The 18446-nt window shown below is 37.9% G+C and overlaps 1 protein-coding gene across 1 annotated transcript in view; it reads right to left on the bottom strand.

Moving 5' to 3' along the window:
- Positions 1 to 18446, bottom strand: part of NEDD4L (NEDD4 like E3 ubiquitin protein ligase) — a 413015-nt gene that overhangs the window by 52463 nt on the left and 342106 nt on the right. The window contains exons 12-16 of the mRNA XM_075067477.1: positions 15955 to 16029; positions 13410 to 13469; positions 4966 to 5097; positions 4313 to 4432; positions 1971 to 2168 (exon numbers count right to left, since the gene is read on the bottom strand). Coding sequence (XP_074923578.1) covers positions 1971 to 2168; positions 4313 to 4432; positions 4966 to 5097; positions 13410 to 13469; positions 15955 to 16029 — 585 coding nt within the window. The remainder of the gene's footprint in view (positions 1 to 1970; positions 2169 to 4312; positions 4433 to 4965; positions 5098 to 13409; positions 13470 to 15954; positions 16030 to 18446) is intronic.

The following is an 18446-nucleotide window of genomic DNA, read 5'->3' as shown; positions in this document are numbered from 1 at the left end:
CACACACACACACACACACACACACACACACAGACATACCCACAGTAATCACTCTGACATATGGAGAACTGCTATAATTTTTTTTTAAAGTACCTTTCTATTCAACATCAGGCATCATATTAGAACTATTTTTAAACCTCAGGATGACATATCAGCCATTTAGGTATTTCCCAGAATAATAAGATATTACACATTATTATTATTATTGTTGTTTATTAGGGCTATGACTCACAAAAGCACTTAAACATATGTAATCAAATCATATTCTTATTCAGCAAAGCACTTAAATACAAGACTAATTTTAATCTGTGCTTACGTCTTACTGAAGTCAATGGGAATTAAAAACACCCTTAAGCACTTTGGTGAATTGAGTGTAAGTGCTAATGAGAGCACACGACAATGTACAGACAGTTCCTGGATCCGAGACTGCAGTTCTATAATGATTATGGAGAAATTTTAAAAAGCACAATTGGAGTTAGGTGCTCAACTCCCATTGAAAATGAATGGGAACTGGGCACCTGCCATTTGTGCCTTAGAAAATCGCTCCTGGATATTAATATGTTGATACAAACATATTCCTAAATTTCTATTGTTTAAGCAGAAACTGATTTTTTTGACTTCTACGTGCACAAATAAGTATCTCAAAGCAGTTTTATGCAATTCAAACGGTGTTTTTAAAGGGGAAAAATGTGTGTCCCCCAGCTGAGTCAGTATACACAACTATGAGTCAAGTTGTAAGTATGAAAATGAAGTAGACCATTAAGTGCAAGTATTTTGAACAATAACACTATAATAAAAATGGGTGACTGTATAATCCAATGTGCTTCTAGAGTGGAGAGTAGTAATGATGTGTTCTGACAGCAACAAAGATCAGTTTTAAGAAACATGGCTACAAGGGATCCAGCTAACTCCCAATCCAAAACTCAAAATCATCCTAGGGTAAAGAAAACATTATTCTGAGAACAAAATTTACAGTGAACCACAAAGACCTACACTGCAGTAAAATCAAGGATCCAGCTAACAGAATTAGGCAAGGAAAATCAAAGTTAAAATTCCAGGCTGATACCCTATCCTTAAGGATGCCTAAATTCTGCAGCAGACAGTATATATCATGCATAGTTCCAAGAAGTATGCAGTGTATACACATAAGATAAATTAAGGATGGAGAACTGCCAAGAACATTATTCTCACGAAGCAAAAAGGAAATGGGCAGTTGAGTCCCTTGATTCTCCATTAACTTTTAAAAAAATAGTTTAGCTTCTCATATTTTCTTTTTTAACATCGTATGCAACAAAAAGTTAAAGAAAAATGCAGTATACTGATGTAAGGCAGATAACATAGTAGGTTCGTGATAACCGAAGAACATTTATGATGATCATTTTAATGTGAAAGCAGTGAAAGGGATAATGAAATTTATTAAAATTACAAGAGAGCCTCAAACCTAAGCAGTTGATGCAAATCACTTAGGAAGAATGAGTGCCTTTGAAATACAAACTCACTCAGATTTTGCAACTGGACAGTAGCTTTAGAATGGGCTAACACAACGCTCTAGATTTAAACTCTGGGGTGTTCTAAATCTTGTTTGGGATTTTAAAATGTAAGACTAAGCATAATATCTTTGTTCAAAATGGTGGTCATGTCCACCAGTTTGTCAAATACAGAGTGTATGCACAGCGTATAAAAGGCAAAGACGTACCAGAAAAAGATGTGTAAATCTTCTAACAGCAGAACTAGGTACTACAACAGCCACTTCAGGATGTTAATTTGTTAGGTGTGTGACTCAAACCTTTGTACTACAGCAGTGCCCGCAGGCTGCAATCACACTCGTGGCCCAATTGTGCTAAAGACAAGACATAAGTACACCAACAAGAGCAAGGAAAGTATACAGGAAGGAAGACAAAAATAACAACGTAAAAATATCCAGAAAACACCAACAGATTTAAAATGTTATAAGCTAGAATTCATCTTACCCATGTGGTAGTCTTAGTATTATGATCAATGAAGAAGGGTCTGCCATTTGGAGCTATTCTCATCTCCCAACCAGGTGGCAAGAAGCTCTGTGTCACTTTGTGTTGGGGCTTAGGAGAATTATAGGGTGATGGCTGTGGAGACTGTGGGTTGGAAAGCGTGTCCTTGACAGCTCTGCGCACAGGCGAGTCCTTGGCAAACTGCGGGAAATGAGCAACATTAAGACTCCACAAATCTCACTTTATATTATATTATGAACGACACTTGGTATCATGAGCTGAACACATTTTCAGTGGGGATACAGTTTACAGGAACAAGGGGTATCACCATCTCAAATCACTAATTTATTTTAAAATTGGCTGCTCCTTGTTACATAATATGCTTTCATTGCAAAGGTCATGGTGTTTTATCACTTTCTTCTCCCAGAAATAGGGCTATTGTAGCTCAGATCTTAGATACCTTTTTCTACTGACTCTTTATACATAACAAAAACCAATGTTATATAGAAAAATACAGGCACTGCCTTGCTGTTTGCAAAGCTCTGTATGTGACAAACATTTTAAAGCAAAAGAAGTACAGATGAATAGAAGGTAGTGTAAGATACTTCAAATGCATTTTTCATCAATTAGGAACTGATTTCATCAACTAAAATGTTTAAAATAGGAATTAAGCAAGTTCCTAAAATAAAGGGAGGTTCAAACTATTCAGACCAGTTTCTATCTACAGGTAGTGGATAAAATTTTCACAAGTGCCGCAATTTCATTGACTATCAATGAGACTACAAAACCTAACAGCCAGATTTCTAAAGGTATTTAGGCATCTAAAGATGGAGATAGGCAGCTAGTAGGATTTTCAAAAGTGCATATGCATTTAACTCCCAGTGAAATCAAGACACTTCTGAAAATGGGACCTAGGGACTTTTGAAAGTTTTACCTATTACCCAATACAGTAACCGCTTAGTTTTAACTTTGTTTATTTGCCTTACTGAGTAACACTGATTATATTTTTAATGATATATTTACAGATCAGTAAATGGTACAAATAATTAGATTCTGAAGCATGATTTGTAATCAAATATTTTTACATTTACCTCTATCTTATGCAATTTCTAATTCAGATACTTATAAATCCTTGATTTCACTATTGAGTATACAAATTAGTTTTTCTACATAATTCATAATACAGGTATGGATTAAAAACTACCATTGTGGTAAATTTGGTTCCACTTTCAGATTTAAGTATCTAGTCTGCAGTAGTCAAGAATATTTTTGCATATTTGAGATGCCACTTCTACAAGAGGATTCACCTGCTCTGGGTCCAGTGGAATTCCATTCCAGCAAAAACATTAATGCAGGTGCATCATTTTGAATAATCAGTGCCTTACTTACTAGTCTTGCATACTAGTGTACTGCAATTTATTATCCAGAAGTTCTCAGGGAAGAATTGTGATGTTCAAGGATAGTAAACTGCAAATTATTATTATAGAGGAATACATTTACAGAATAAATAATTGACAAATTTTAAAATTTGGTTGCCCAAAATTATGGTCCTAAATATATATATGGCCTTTTTTCAGAAGTGCTGAGTATCCACAAATCCCACTGAAGTCAATGGGCATTTCAGACCTTTGAAAATCAGACACTTATTTGTAGTTGTTTTAATATGGATTTAGAACCTGAGCTTTAGGCATGCAGACTTGAAAAGTTTAGCCTGATGCCTTTACTTGTATCATAGTTCACAAAAACCATTGAGGAGAACTTTTTCCAATGAAGAAAGCTGACAGCTAAGTCTGTCACTAAATCCAGGAGATATTTCCTTTTAGTGCTTTTGAAAATAAAAATATCCTGCTAAAAAGAATGAAATACAAAATCAAAAGTTTTGAGATGTCCTTACTTCAACCACGACTTTCCAAACTCAAGCGGCACAGCCTTTATTTACAGTTTATTGCACTTGCCTTTCAAAATAAATGTTTCAGCTTTTGAGAATATTTCTAATTTGATGCCTTTCCAACAAGAAAGTTACAGTAATGCATGTACTACAGGATATGCATGCACAAGTGAAACAAACTAATGATAGCAAAGGAGAAAGAATATTCCCCACGCCAAGCAATGAGTGTGAGAGTTGAGTAAGAAGAATTAGACAGTGTTACTGCACAAAGTGAAGATGCACTGAAAAAAAACTTCAGAAGAAAATATTATCCTCACGAAGCAAAGCTAACAGATCAGGAGAGAAGAATGCATTGTCTGCAAAATTGGAATGAAAATAAAAGGTCATAAACACAACAGAAAAAGTATGAGAAGTCAGGACAGAAGTGATCTTTGTCAGATGAGACAGGACTTCTTACCTCGAGTGGAGCAGATAAAGTTACTGTGGGTGAGCTGAGGCTCCGAGGCCGTCTTATCTGAGGCTCACTTAGATGGTTGTTACTGTTTGCTGCTGCCCCAACTGCACCATCTTCTGCAAGCTATTTCAGGGGCAAGAACAAGTTAGCTAAGTGTCAGGATCATGTTTATCTGCAGTTAGGCTGTTTAAAAAAAAGCCATCAATACTCTGTTAATCCTTTTCTAAATAAGCTTTAAATATATTATTTCAAAGAGTACGTTCAATGGAATTAAAAATGATTCATGCTTTAAATAATGAACAACTGCTTAGGCAAGAACAAACTACTATAAATGGCCTTATTAGTACACAGATTAAGAGCCTCATTTTGAATTTGATTCTAAAATTTGTCTCTGAATATATTTGCTCTTACTTCTCACCACTGTGGTTATAAACTCAATTTATATCTTTATTCTGGTCCTAACAGATATTTAGCAAAAATAATCTTAATCGCCGTATATTTTCCTGGTTAAATGTAATAACTTTATTCTAAATTGCCTCTGCATTGCATAGACTGTTTCTGTTTAAGAACCTTAAAACAGCTTTTCAAATGGAACTAGACCCAACACATTTTAAGCATTCTGTTGAAATTAAACAATACAACAGCAAACTCCATACCTGCATAATGGGCCGAGTCCAAGTTGTAGTTCGATTGTTATGATTGACATAATATGTACGTCCCTTAGCATCTTTCCTTTCCTCCCAGCCTGAAGGTAAGCCTGGTGTAGTATGTACGTAGGCCACTGATGGCTGTTTATGCAAAAAAATTGTGTATCATTATTTTGTGAAAGCTTGAAAAAAATTCTCTTCAGAAGAAGTCTACTTATGCCATTCTTACAATCAAATACAGAGGAAAATTTGGAAAAGCATGTCTTCAAATTTCTCTCTAGCACAGGCTTTCTTTCTCATATATCTGACCCAACACCCTCCTCCCTTCCACACACAGCTCTTCTGGTTCATATTTGCATAGCTACAGGCACTTTGTTCAGAAAACAGCTCAGCTTCCATGTCGTGAAACTAAAGGAGCTACAAAAGAAACAGGAGACTACATATTATGATAGGAACTACTTTCACTTTCATAAAAATGTTTTCCCCTTGTTCGAGGGAGTATTTATTCACTCAAGTTGATATATGTGAGTCACTGCTAGAGAGGCCACGTAGCCTAAAGGAAAAGTCAAGCACTCCTAAATTCTCACTTCGGCTCTCCCATGGACTGGGTAAACAGCCTTAGGTCAATCACAACCCCTCTTAGTTTCCACCTCTGTAAAATGGAGGGAATAAATAATCTACCTCATAGAGTGCAGTATAGATTAATTTGTTATTGTTCAGGCAACAGTTTGTAAGTGCTAAGAAAGAATGCAAATAGATTCAAGGCTGGAAGTCCTGCTCAAATTTTCTGAGACTCAGTATCCACGTTAAAGATAAAGCCATGGTCCTGCCCTCCTGTAACCTCTCCCTAAAATACAAAGTGACGCATGTGTCATCAGTATGGGAAAAGGCATTTCTTCCACCGTCTTTTCCCAACTCCCTTAGTATAGGGGGCATATTAGCAAGCAATGGAAAAGGAGGACATGGATGTAAAATGTGTCAACATACAGATGATGGTGGTGCAAGAAAGACCAGCCTCAAGAGCTAATCCCAAGAGTGACCAGGAGGAGGCGCCAAACAAGTGATGAGGGTGCATCCTGTCACAGATAGCTACTTAGCTGGTGTTAATTGGTGCAATTCCAACGAGCATCTGGCCCTTAGCAAATCTGTATAGTGTTCACTGGGTTAATTATTTTCAGGAGACTTTTCTGCTGAAAAGACCTTTTACATTTTGTAGGAAAAGCTTCTGGCCTCTAATTAATCCAAAGGTATGTGGTGGGAGACCTGAAGAACATGCAAGGAGTCAGCAGTAGCCTTTCAATAAGCCTAGTTATTGAGAGAATCTTTAAATTCTGGAATTTCTTCTGACAAAGTTTTGATTGGCAGGAGAATGATGAAACCAAATGTCTCTATCAGAAGACCCGGAAAGAGAAAGCAAGGGCCTGAGCTTAACTGTCTTGTCAGTTTCTATGTAATACTTTATTTTAGCATCAGTACCACTAATCCCCTTAGAAGTAGGCAGCTTTCTAGCTATAAAAAAGTCTACTAAGGCCTCTTATCACAGTAATCTGCTTTTTATAATGGCTTTTCTTGTGTGGACTGCAATAATAGATGTGGTACTACCTTATAGATATGAAAGGACAAATTACTTCCTCTCACAGAAGTCAAAATAAAAATATTAATGTTAAGGCAGACGAGCTGTGACAGCATTTTATCTGACGTGAAAGCAGAGCAAGGTGGATAGAGAGTATGCCCGTATTTAAGCAGTTCAATTTATTCTGTTCATAGCCTGAGTTTCACATTGAGTGTACTAGTGTTGATGTTACAACAAGTGCCAGTATCTGGATTTGGAAGAAATGGGGCTGACAACTGAGCCAGAGGAAGAGTCTATGCTCATGTCCAAGCTGCACATAGCTATTGTGCCTGTTTCGACACTGTGTGTGGGGGAGGGGGAACCCTGTCTGCTGCATGGAAGAGAAAATTTAAGAGCTCTTTTAAGCCTGTTTGGATAAGAGAAGATGATGAGACAAGCCTGTTTCTAAAAGAAGCCACATTAAAACACCAAAACAAAAAAATGAACAGAAGAAAGGGATTGTAAAGTCTTGCCACTGTACGACAACCTGCAGTTGCTGCATATAATTGAAGTAGGCTGAAAAACCCATGCATGCGCTCAGTTGCCCTTTACTCTAGAGGAGAGATTCCTCCAATGTTCATTTACACTGTGCAATGAAGCCAGATATTTAAGGCAATTACCCAGCACACAAGTCAAAGGTCCATATACACTTTGAAGATGGAATATTTCTTACATCTTTGACATTCTTTTCAGATGTTAAGCAACAAGGGAAACGAACAGATTTGACAAACTCGTCATGCTCTTGCTCCATACTTAGACAGAAATCAGACTAGAAAGGTCTCATCTTTGCTTAACAGCATAGGGTGTGATGTTGCAATTTCAAGTAAGCCATGGAAAAGGTATGCAACTAAAGAAAGGAGCAAGAAAACATGAGAACTAAAGTATTGTGGGGAGGGGAGGGGGAGGCGGGAAGGATTTTCTCCTGGCTCTCAGTGTGCAATCTTCCTTGCTTATTGTGTAAAAAGCAGCACTACTGAGCTTCCATTTACATTACAGTCAGTTCTCGTTCTGATGCTTTTGCGAATAGCAAGAAATAATGGTGAAGATCAGAGGTGAGCGTTATCATGCGAAAGCTGAGAAGAGGAACATGGTGTCCTTCAGCTCATCAGGAAGCTAAGGAAGCAAAAGGGCAGAGCCTCTGAAATTCTGCACTAAACTACTTTTCATATACAGATACCTCAGTACCAGGGAGTATTTCTTATACCAATGCCTGATCTCAGGTATCAGTAAGCAAGGATGTATCAACAGCATGTTTTGTGGGCATATAGGCAACATGCAGGGTCAAGTGCCCCTCCAGATTTCTGCTCAGCCTGCCAGGAGGGAGGGAGGGGTAGAACAGGGGTTCTTGTCCCTCTTCCATTGCACCTGCCCCCTGGCACATTCGGCCACTATCCCTTGCAGCTGGGCCCAAGCAGAGAGCGGAAGAGGTGGGATTGAGCTTCTCATATCAGCTGAGAGTGGCTGCTCCAGGTTGCCACTCTGTGCAGCACAGCTGCTGCCTGTGAGAACCCAGAGCCCCTTGCCGTCATGTTTCCATCTCCCTCGGCACCCCCATCCCTGGCAGCTGAGGTTTGGCAGGGAGTGGAGGGGGCGGGGCTGCCACCTCCCGAGGCCGGCACTCTCTCAGGCAGCTGCCGTGCTGCACAGAGGCAGCGACCGCGAGTGGCCACCCTCAGACAGCGTGAGAAGTGGGTCCTTCCTGCCGCCTCCTCTCCCCACCTGGGCCTGGCTGCCAGGGAGAGCAGCCAAGCAAGCCAGAAACCATGCTGCGGGAGCGGGGGCGGGAAGGGAGAAGAGTCCCCGTCCTCCCCACAGGTAGCTCTGGTGGGGCGAGGAGAGAGGATGGCAGTCCCTAGGCTGTGTGCAGGGCCACTGGGGAAGGTGCTGGGAGCAGGTTCCCTGGCCTCTGCTAGAGGTAGGGGCATTGCTCACGCTGTCCCTGCTGAGGTGTCCACGAGCTCTGGGAAGACAGTGCTGCTGTGAGTCTCCCTGGGCCGGGGCTGGCCCCAGCCATGCCCAAAGGGACATTCTCCCTGCCCACGTGGCCCCAGCCCCCCAGGAGCCAGCAGGATTAGCTGCCCTGGCCCAGGAAGGTGGAGCTGAAAGTCCCTCCCAGTAGCAATACATGGGGCTGTCAGATGTCCCCCAACTTTACACTGTGCCCCCCCAAGTATCAGGAGCCACATGTTGTCTGTGAGTTTTAAATCCTAATAGTTCAAATGAGGCTCAATTCTGCAGGGTACTGGACACTCCTGTCAGGTGTGGAGAAGCTTTAAATTCCCACAGAGGTTAGTGGGAATTGAGGGCTGTCAGTACTTTTTCCAAGATTTACGTATCAGCAGCATGATCTTGCAAAGAGATCAGTCTGGAGAAGAGGCTGAGAGTATATGCTCTCATGTAGTCAATGAGAATGGAGAACCATCCAGGAGGTTCTATAAATATTGAGCTCTCATAAAAAGGGAAGAAGTCTGAATATAAGAAAAAGGTAATAACGTACATGAGCAACATAACGAGTAGCCCAAAAGCATTCTTTGAAGACTATTTCAAGACAGATCTATAAAATAAAGCCAACCAATTTTTTGGAATAAATTAGCATGAAAATTACTGAGCATCTTAGGACAGGTGGAACCTAATTCTTTTTAGGCAGACACAGATATTCTATTTTTGGAAAGAATTCCACCTGATTAAATCTGACAAAAGATTACCACCTGCACAGAGGAAGGGGTAAGATAATTCTTAACAGAAGGCAAACCAACATGTTAATATTAACTGTTGCTTGCTGTATTTAGTTTAAAAATTCACCGCCATCATAAAGTGTTCCACTTATCCTACAAAACTGGTGAATTGTTCCCCCACTGGTTAAAACTGAGGAACATTCAGGAGCTCACGTGAATCACTCTTCTGGAAATTCAGAAAACATGTATACCCTCCGTTCTAATTCAGTCCTGGTTATCTGTATGAGAATCTTGCAAAATATATTTTGCATTTTATACCTTGATATAACATTTAATTTCTTTAACATGGTGGAAATGCTTTTTGTGTAACTCTGACTTTATTGAATATTACTATCTGTTATGGTATTTTAAAAATCTTCAACTTTCCACATAAAACTGAAACAGTAAACAGTATTTCAAAACTAAAATGCCAAACATTATAACTGGAAAACTGTAACAAAGAGGCATTAGTAGGGTGTATCATGGAAGCAGCTTAACGCAGCAGAAATCATGAGGTTTCACTGATACAAAAACACATGCAGTAACTGCTTAAATGATGTAAATATAAATGTCTTAAGAAATATCACTTCTGGATTCTTATCTATAGAACACTACAGTATTTATGCTCAATTTAAAGAGAAAAAAAATCCCACTTCCAGGTAAGAAAGTCATTCACAACAATAACGTGGCTGAAAGTATCAGAAAACCCTAGAAACAATTTAAATCATTTATACCTACAGAGTATGGAAGGAGGCAAACTAATTAAGTCAACTGCACGATGAATGGCAAATTACATTAAATTTCATAATCACTGCTATACTCCTGCTTCAATCACTCTGTTCATAACCGCCTTGAAATCTAACAGGTTTAAAGTTTCTCACTTGTTTATTTCTTGTATTACTGACAGAATATTGTATGCAGGCATGAAGGATTTTAATAAAAATTTATTTTTCTTGTTACAATATTGTGGCATCTAAATATCCAGTTACTTTTGATAAAATGCCCACCAAAGAATTTAAAGGCTGATGCTCTACAGGTTCTGTACATGGAGCAGGTTCTGCATGAGGCCTGAAGTAAGGCTACATAGCTATACAGATACCTGTGTATTCAATAAGATCACAAACCTCTCAGGTCTGATTCACCATCATAATTACAATTTATGATACGCCATCATAATTACAATTTTTGTGCAGCCTTATAAACAGCAACTTGTGTTGTACATTCACTCTGTTATAAAATAAATATTCTAAAGCAAGTTGAGAACAGTGGAAAATGATTGTCCCAGAGACTGAAAGTGGATGACAATGCACTGTGGGTCACAGTCTCTCTGTCGCCCACAGATCACTGTTGAAATCCAAGGTGCATTAGTTTTCTTCATTTAAACCTCCAGCAACATATTATTAAGTAGCTCTTTCATCTGCTTTACTCTCTGATCAGATTCCCTATCAGTTCCAGAACTCTTCTCTGAACTATTACAGTAGCCAGTGCTAAGAGAATTCTTTCATTTAAGGGCACATGCTTCATGTGGTTGAGCTGAAAAACAGCCTACATGGTTCAAATAAGAAATTAGGAGTCCAGGAAAGGTAAAGAATAGGAAGAAAGTTGATCATCTATTTAAGAAGGGAGAAAACAGAAGGGGAAGAGAAGAGGAATTAGCTAAACAAATTTGGCTGAGGCAGCTCGAAACCCTGATTCAGTCACTTCCTAAATGGTCATGATTTGGGGTGTTTTAGCTATTGATTAGCTTGTCAGAACAAAAGTGGTTTAGGTCACATGACTCAGCCAACAGGTGAAGGGTTCATCTGTTCTAGGGTTGCAGATACTGTACACAAATACATGCATTCACTGTAGTGAGATACTACTGAAATTCTCAACAGTATGCATTTTTTAAAAAGTGTCTACCTCAGAGGCTCTCAAGGAAGTTTTTAAATCACTTGATTTTAATCACATACATTGTAAACAACACAAAACCAAAAGAATGTTTTAAGTCTGTTAGTGAATATTGCCAATAGCAGGTTTGATTTACAGGGAGTTGTGAGGACAGAGTCACAAAGGAAAGTCACTAGAGATGGAACCATTAAAGATCACATATGGCAACGTGTCTCTTCCTTTTTGTTGTCTCCTAACTCCTTATAAACTGAATCCAGTTACTGGCAGCATTCCTTTGTAATATGAACTGAGCTTTGCAAACCAAAAGAGAGACTCAGAAGCAATTTGTTTAAAATGCCTTAAATTAGAACTTTCAGTTCTCTTTACCAGCACTTTATGCAGTTTCAGAGGTAAACTGAATTTTCTTTACTGGTTTCCTTTCATAAGATAAATCAGAGATTGGAAACACTTATTCAAGTTATCTTGATTATCCTCCTGCCATTTGTGATAATTAGTGCTTTGTCCAGTCTAGTTTTACCGTAAAACATTTCAAGGGAAAGTATTCAGTTTCCTCTGAGGCTTTCAATAAAGCTCTTAAAAGCAAACCAAATAAAAAACATTATCTATTTACACACACACAAATACACATCAACATACATTCAAAGAAGCACCCACTTTACATAATCATGTATCAAATTTTGCTCATCTTCTTTAATTGACAAGTGAAAAATAAGACCCGCTGCAATACAATAGACATCTCTCATATCATCATTACACTGTACATTAGTATTTTGTGCATTAATTTCTATGTGCTATCAAGACACTGAAGGTCTACATTGGTATGATAAATGCAAAATCAATATGAATGTAAAAGTTCAACAAGAATTTCCTTGTACTATGCACCAACATATTTAGCTATCACATCAACACTGTATGCCTATTTTGGAATACAGTGGCGTTACTGACCAGGCATGCACAGAGTAGCTCTAATCTGAATTCAGTTTTTAGTAGAGGAATATAAACTTGTATAAAACGCATATGTAATTAATGGAACTATCTGTCAACAAAAGACTGGATTTACATTAGAAATAAATACAGAACATTTTGCCTCCTTTATGTGGCTATTAATCAGTTTTTCCACAGACATCGAAGACATTTCTGTGTTTGTGAAAGGTATTGACACTTAATTCAAGGTACAAAGTACATTTCCTTAAAGTTCAATAAAGAACATATTGCAGTGCCTAACACAACGGTGCCTTGAACCCTGAATTAGGGCCTCATGCTACTTCCACAATACAAATAAAAATATATACACCTCTACCCCGATATAACACGAATTCAGATATAATGCGGTAAAGCAGTGCTCCAGGGGGCAAGGCTGTGCACTCCGGCGGATCAAAGCAAGTTCGATATAATGCGATTTCACCTATAACGTGGTAAGGTTTTTTGACTCCCGAGGACAGCGTTATATTGAGGTAGGTGGTGTGTGTGTGTGTGTATATATATAACTCGTTTTCATTGGTGCACATATATATTTATAAAAGCTGAATATATTTATTATTGGACAATCCACTTGCTTTAGATTCACATTTAACCACACTGTAAGCGTATGGGATAGCTTTACAAACTACAATTCATTATGGAAAATGATTGCAGGATATTAAACATCTAAATTTAAGCATTGTAAAATATTTTCTTGAACCATTCAGAGTCAAATATCCAGCACTGGGCTAGTTAACGATAACAAGAAAGTAAAACTTGGTAGTAAACAAAGATCATATACTAACTACATTGAGAATTACATGGGTAAACCCCTCTGCCTCCATGGGTCTCAAAGCAGGATCCAGGTCTAAGAATAAAACTGAATTGGTGTAGTGTTAAGTCAGTGCAAATGGTAAGTGCTATATTTTATAGGGTCTGTTTTTATCATCTATATTGCATTTAAAAATGAAGTGCTATACCTTTCAATTTTTGAGCACTAGTCAATGATATTTACCAAGAGTGTCATTCTGTTTAAAAATCAATTGCATTATATCCATATCTTTATTGTATGCTAATATTACTGCGATATTATCGTATTACTTGAAAAAATTATTTCGAGGTAAAAGGTGAAAAACAAATGTTAAAACTTAGCTATGGTTTCTGAAAAGTTTAGACCAATACACTGCTGCTTACAAAAAAATGTCCAGTGTCATAAAAGATGCTAAACCCAACCCATATTTCATTTACAAAAAGTGTTTGATAAAGAGTATTATTACCGTTGGTTCTTCACCACCTGTGACAGTTGAAGAACGAGCTCTCCTAGATGGACCACTCTGCTGTTAAATGATAATTAATGTTACAGATAAGTATGTTTAGTGATGAAGGTAACAGATTATGCTCACATCTTCAGGAATAAGGAATCATAGCCATTCTCTCACACTTTGTAATGGAAAGCAGTTAGACTGAAGTTATGTTAAATAGAAGACAGCAGCAAGAAAAATGAATCCATCAATCACTGATAACCCAGATTAACATATAACATAAATTCAAAGACTGAGGCACTAGTCTAATAACTGTGGTGCAGGACTCACTCTATATATACTAGTGCTATAATGTAAGGTGTTTAAATAATACTTTTTCCAAACAAAAACAATTTTACATCTTCAGCTCTATAAGCGTAAAGCACAGACATTTAGAAATGAGATGTAATTTTCTGGCCAGCAGTGAGTGCACAGCCCTGTGAAAAGTCAGAATCATCATCATAAAAGAAATTGGTGTTCCAAGTTTTCAGCTAAATCAGAAATAAAGTAAGGGTTTAGTTGCTAGAAGAAAAATGATAGTTAGTATAGTAGAGATTGATGATTGGTTAGCTCAAGTATGTCCCAGTTTTAAAGGAATGCTTTTTATACTGCTGTTTTGAGCACCTAATTTCATTTAGTAAACATTTTAAAACTATAAACTGAAGGAAGAGTCATAACAAAGCCTAACCTTATACACCAGTTAAAACACCCCACAAACCACAAATGACCAAAGTGAATCAAAAATATTGAAAAAGTAGAAGCTTGCGGGTGCAGATTCCAGCACAAGCCAATCACTTATAGTAGAGAGAAGAGACACTTTATGTATGCTTTTGCTGAGAGCCATAATATTTTTAATGTAGGAGGGTAAATAAGTAGCTGGGTAGTACTTTACATAAATTTCCATTGAACACTCACAGAAACATCTATTACTGCAAAGCCACCATTTCATAATGACATATCTAGAATCATTAGATAATCTCCAGCTTTATGGTGAAGTAATAAAAATAGGAAAAAAATGTCAACTGTTTAATTTTACAAATTTATATTAAAAAAATTAGCCAATTTCAAATTAAAAATGGCTGAATCACACCAATTTAACAATAAAAAAGGTGACAACATGAGCCTTCAATTGTTCATATTTTGTTATTTACTGAAGAATCAAGTTCTAATGATCCATTTCGTTCGTATGTCCATATTTTACTAGTTCTCGGTAAAAAAAAAAAAAAGGCGGGGGGGGAGATTTCTGCAGAAGTTATACAGGAAATATTGTCAATTTTTTGTTGAATGTCATCCGTTATGAAATATTCTGGCCAGCCATAGTAAATGCTGATCTTCTGCAATTTATTCTTGGTGATTTTACGTGTGTCACCACCACTTTGCCCAATTCTATTGGAAAAAAATGTAGAGCTTCAGAACATCAGCAGTAAAGTGCTACATGACTATAGAGTAAGAGAGAACCAAAGCTACCTTTTCTGTTTAAGAATCATCTTGGATGTGGATCCTTTTCCTGTTCAAGGATTCAGTTAATTTTTAGCTACTATATTAGGAAAACCTGACTTGTTAACTTATATCATCTGGTCAGAAAATTATTTGACTGTTAGATTTTGGTTTTACATGGCCCTTTATAACGGGGATGTTAAGCTGAGTGAAATACTAGTCAATTTCTTTTTATTTAAATTGGCAGTTTTCCACTGCTTGCAACATGCTGCAAATTTTTTCACATTTGCAAAAAGTGTTGATTTCCTAACTGCTCCACCACCTCTTGGGTGTGCACCTACTTTTCTTCTTTGTGTTATGTTTCTTCACAGGCCAGAAAAGGTTGTGGTAACACTTCTGTACAATATTTGAATGGCTTTAAATAATACCGGACACACAAAAACAAAACTCTAATGCACAAAACAGTCCATGAATTTTCAATATTAACCACCCCTTTCTCCTCTAAAAAAAAAGAAAAAAAAAAACAAACCACACCAACCCAACCCTTGCCACCTCTCAAATTTAATGAAATTCTCACCACAATTTTGCCCATTCTAATTAGATAGCTACGTGTAAGCCCAAGCATAAGTCTATTCCAAAACGTGTGTATTGATTTCAAAAAATAGCACTGGGTCAAATTCCCTTAGTGACACGCAACTCCAGATTGCAGAGATATAATGAGGACACAACTAGATGCCTGGCTCAAAGCCTGACCTCAAGCCTGGCCCAATAAAGTTAATGGTAAAACTTTGATCTACTTCAGTGAGGCCACAGATTTCATCCACTGTCTTTAATCATTTTGACTTAATCTTTTGACAAAAAAAAAAAAAAAAAAAAAAAAAAAAAAAAAAAAAGTATAACCACGTTCATTTGTTGACCTATGCAACATGATCTTAATTTGGAATCAGTTATCAATTGGTACAGTCATATTCCTACCACCTATGTATAAATATTCTGAAGCCATTGCAACAGGAAAAGGTTCCACTCAGAACCAAAGAATATTTAAAACAAAGCACAGAAGAAATAAAAATGAGCTTTGGTTTACCAGTGATAAGTGAGACTGTTCAGCAACTGCATCTGTTACACTGCAAGATCTCAACCTTGAAGAAGGATCTCTCTGCTGAAAGAAAGGAGAAACTTCCTAAATTGTAATGCATTAAACACGTGAATTTTCATTTTATCAAATTCATTTCTATTTTTCAATATTGCTCTCTGAGTCCAAAATAAACCATGCTTGCCCTGCAATCTCCATCTCCTTTATATTTCTACATAATCTTGTGTCACAATGCAAAACCATTCTCTCAGATTCTCAGCATTTCACCCTGGGCCTGTTTTGGACTAACTGGGAACAGGAAGAAGCGGGCCACACATCTCGCCCTGTTATTTAACAGTCGAGACATGGGTGTCTTACGGACAGACTTCAAGGGAGGAGGGCTGGCTAGTTGGCAGCTTCTCTGGGAAAATACAGAGCAGATTAAACAGTCCTGTAACTGGCAGCAAGTTGGGAAGGCTGACCCCAAATGAAATGCTGACTGAAAGTCCCATAGTGCTTCTGTGTCTATGCAGCTTCAGAGGAGAGAGCTCAGGGAATATAGGATGGGACTGGGCAGTAAAAAGAAAAGTATGAACCTTTGCCTAACTCTCTGGGGCTCCGATGCAGCCCCTCACTAACCAATAGGATAGAATTCACTCCATGTGAAGAGTCTACACAAGATTCCTTGAGCCAAATAAACACTGTGTTTATCACCCACATAGGGGCAGGGAAGGGTGCTGCTCCTACACAGGAGTGATTAAGTGCATCCAATGCCCCAATACCCTGTGGACTGAGGGCTGAAAGCTCTATTCTAGAACCTATGCTGGATTAGTGCCTATTGTGGGTCTTTGCTGGAACCCAATGCCCTGGTCATGGGTTGGTAGGATGAATACATTATCAAACATACTCCCAAGAACCAATTCCTACCTTAAAATAGTAAGAACACCTGCAGGTGTAAAATGTGAATTCATTGTATACAGACTGCGACTGTGTCCACACTGCAATGGAAGTGATAATTTGCTACCTGAATAGACATACCTGTGCTAGCTGTAATCCAGCTAGCACGCTAGAAATAGCAGAGAGTACATACCCAGTGCCCTGAGTGAGCTTGTTCAGCCTATACTGAAGCCTGTGCCAATAACTTTTTTCTGCTATTTTTAGCACACTAGCTAGATAAAGGCAAGCGTGAGCATGTCCACCCGGGTTGCAAATGACATCTTCCACTGCTGTGCAGACATAAGTCTGTGATGAAAGTGCTGTTAATAGTAATATGTAATTGATATCAACTCAGAAATTGACCAATTCATTAGGAGGATTAGAATAGATATTACTCTGTCATTCTGTATAGGTATTTATATCGTACTCATCACAACAGTACTGGTAGTCATAACATTCATTACAGGTGGTATAATAAAGAGGCATTTAACAACTCTTAGGCACGTGCTTTAGTTGTCTGTGTGTGCTGCTCTCCCATTTTTTAAAAAATCAGGTTTTCCTATATGTTTATCATCAGCTGCTACTGGATTTGGTGGAAACAGAGACACTCTTATCTGCAGACAGGTACCTACCACTTGAGCTTTGCATGGCAGTGCAAGCTTTTTCCCGCCTTAAAGAATTCGTTCCTTTATTAAGACATTTGTATTCCCTATCAAGAAAAAACGGCCTAGCAGCACACTGCACTATCATAGTGGATAAAAGAATGATGGGGAACAGAGTATGAACTCACTGAAGACCAAGATCACCATCACGAAGTTCTTAATGGTGGTCAAAGGGTAAGAACACATCTGTGATCTTAGAAGTCCTCCATCCCACAGGATTTCTGAATCACAAATGAAGAAAAGCCCCAAGAATGCAATATGTAGCATGCCCAGCTCTTATGCTGGGGGAAAACACTGTCTCTTACCTATATTTTTTGAAGATAAAAATCTGAGTTTACTAGACTGAGAGTCAGATGGATTACCCAGCTTTCCAGGTGGATATGAAGATTACTGACTTCATAAAAAAAACTGTTTTGACAATCATAGCAATTAAATGTCTCTTTACATAATACTAGACACTGGTTCCCATTTCTGCAAAGGGAAATGAGGCTTTAACAAAAACACCCAATATCCTAAGACTCATGATTAAGGCCCTACTTAATTTGCAATATTGAGGAAATTGCAGCTGCTGCAATATTAGACTTCCACCGCAATTTTGATTTTAATTAGCTTACATTGGATGCTATTTTCACAAACAATTTTGCATACGTTTTGAGTTTGCAACAAACACCTTTTTCCCTATTAGTACAGTAGAACCCCATTTATCCAATTTGATAGCAGCGAGGACTTGGGCTGTCAGCCATGCACATTATTGACTGTAATATAGTTGCAGCAAAATGTCTGATATCAAAAAAAATTAGCAGGCATAACATAATATTTGAATGTTTATATTGTTCCAGCAATTTTTTCTTAATCAAATAGGACACTCTGGCTTTTCCAAATAACCACAATTAACAAAAGATCCAT

Source organism: Chelonoidis abingdonii, chromosome 6, assembly GCF_003597395.2.
Source record: "Chelonoidis abingdonii isolate Lonesome George chromosome 6, CheloAbing_2.0, whole genome shotgun sequence".
In the NCBI taxonomy this organism is placed as follows: domain Eukaryota; kingdom Metazoa; phylum Chordata; order Testudines; family Testudinidae; genus Chelonoidis; species Chelonoidis abingdonii.
The sequence above is the reverse complement of the archived record's forward strand: the minus strand, read 5'-3'. Positions and strand labels throughout refer to the sequence as shown.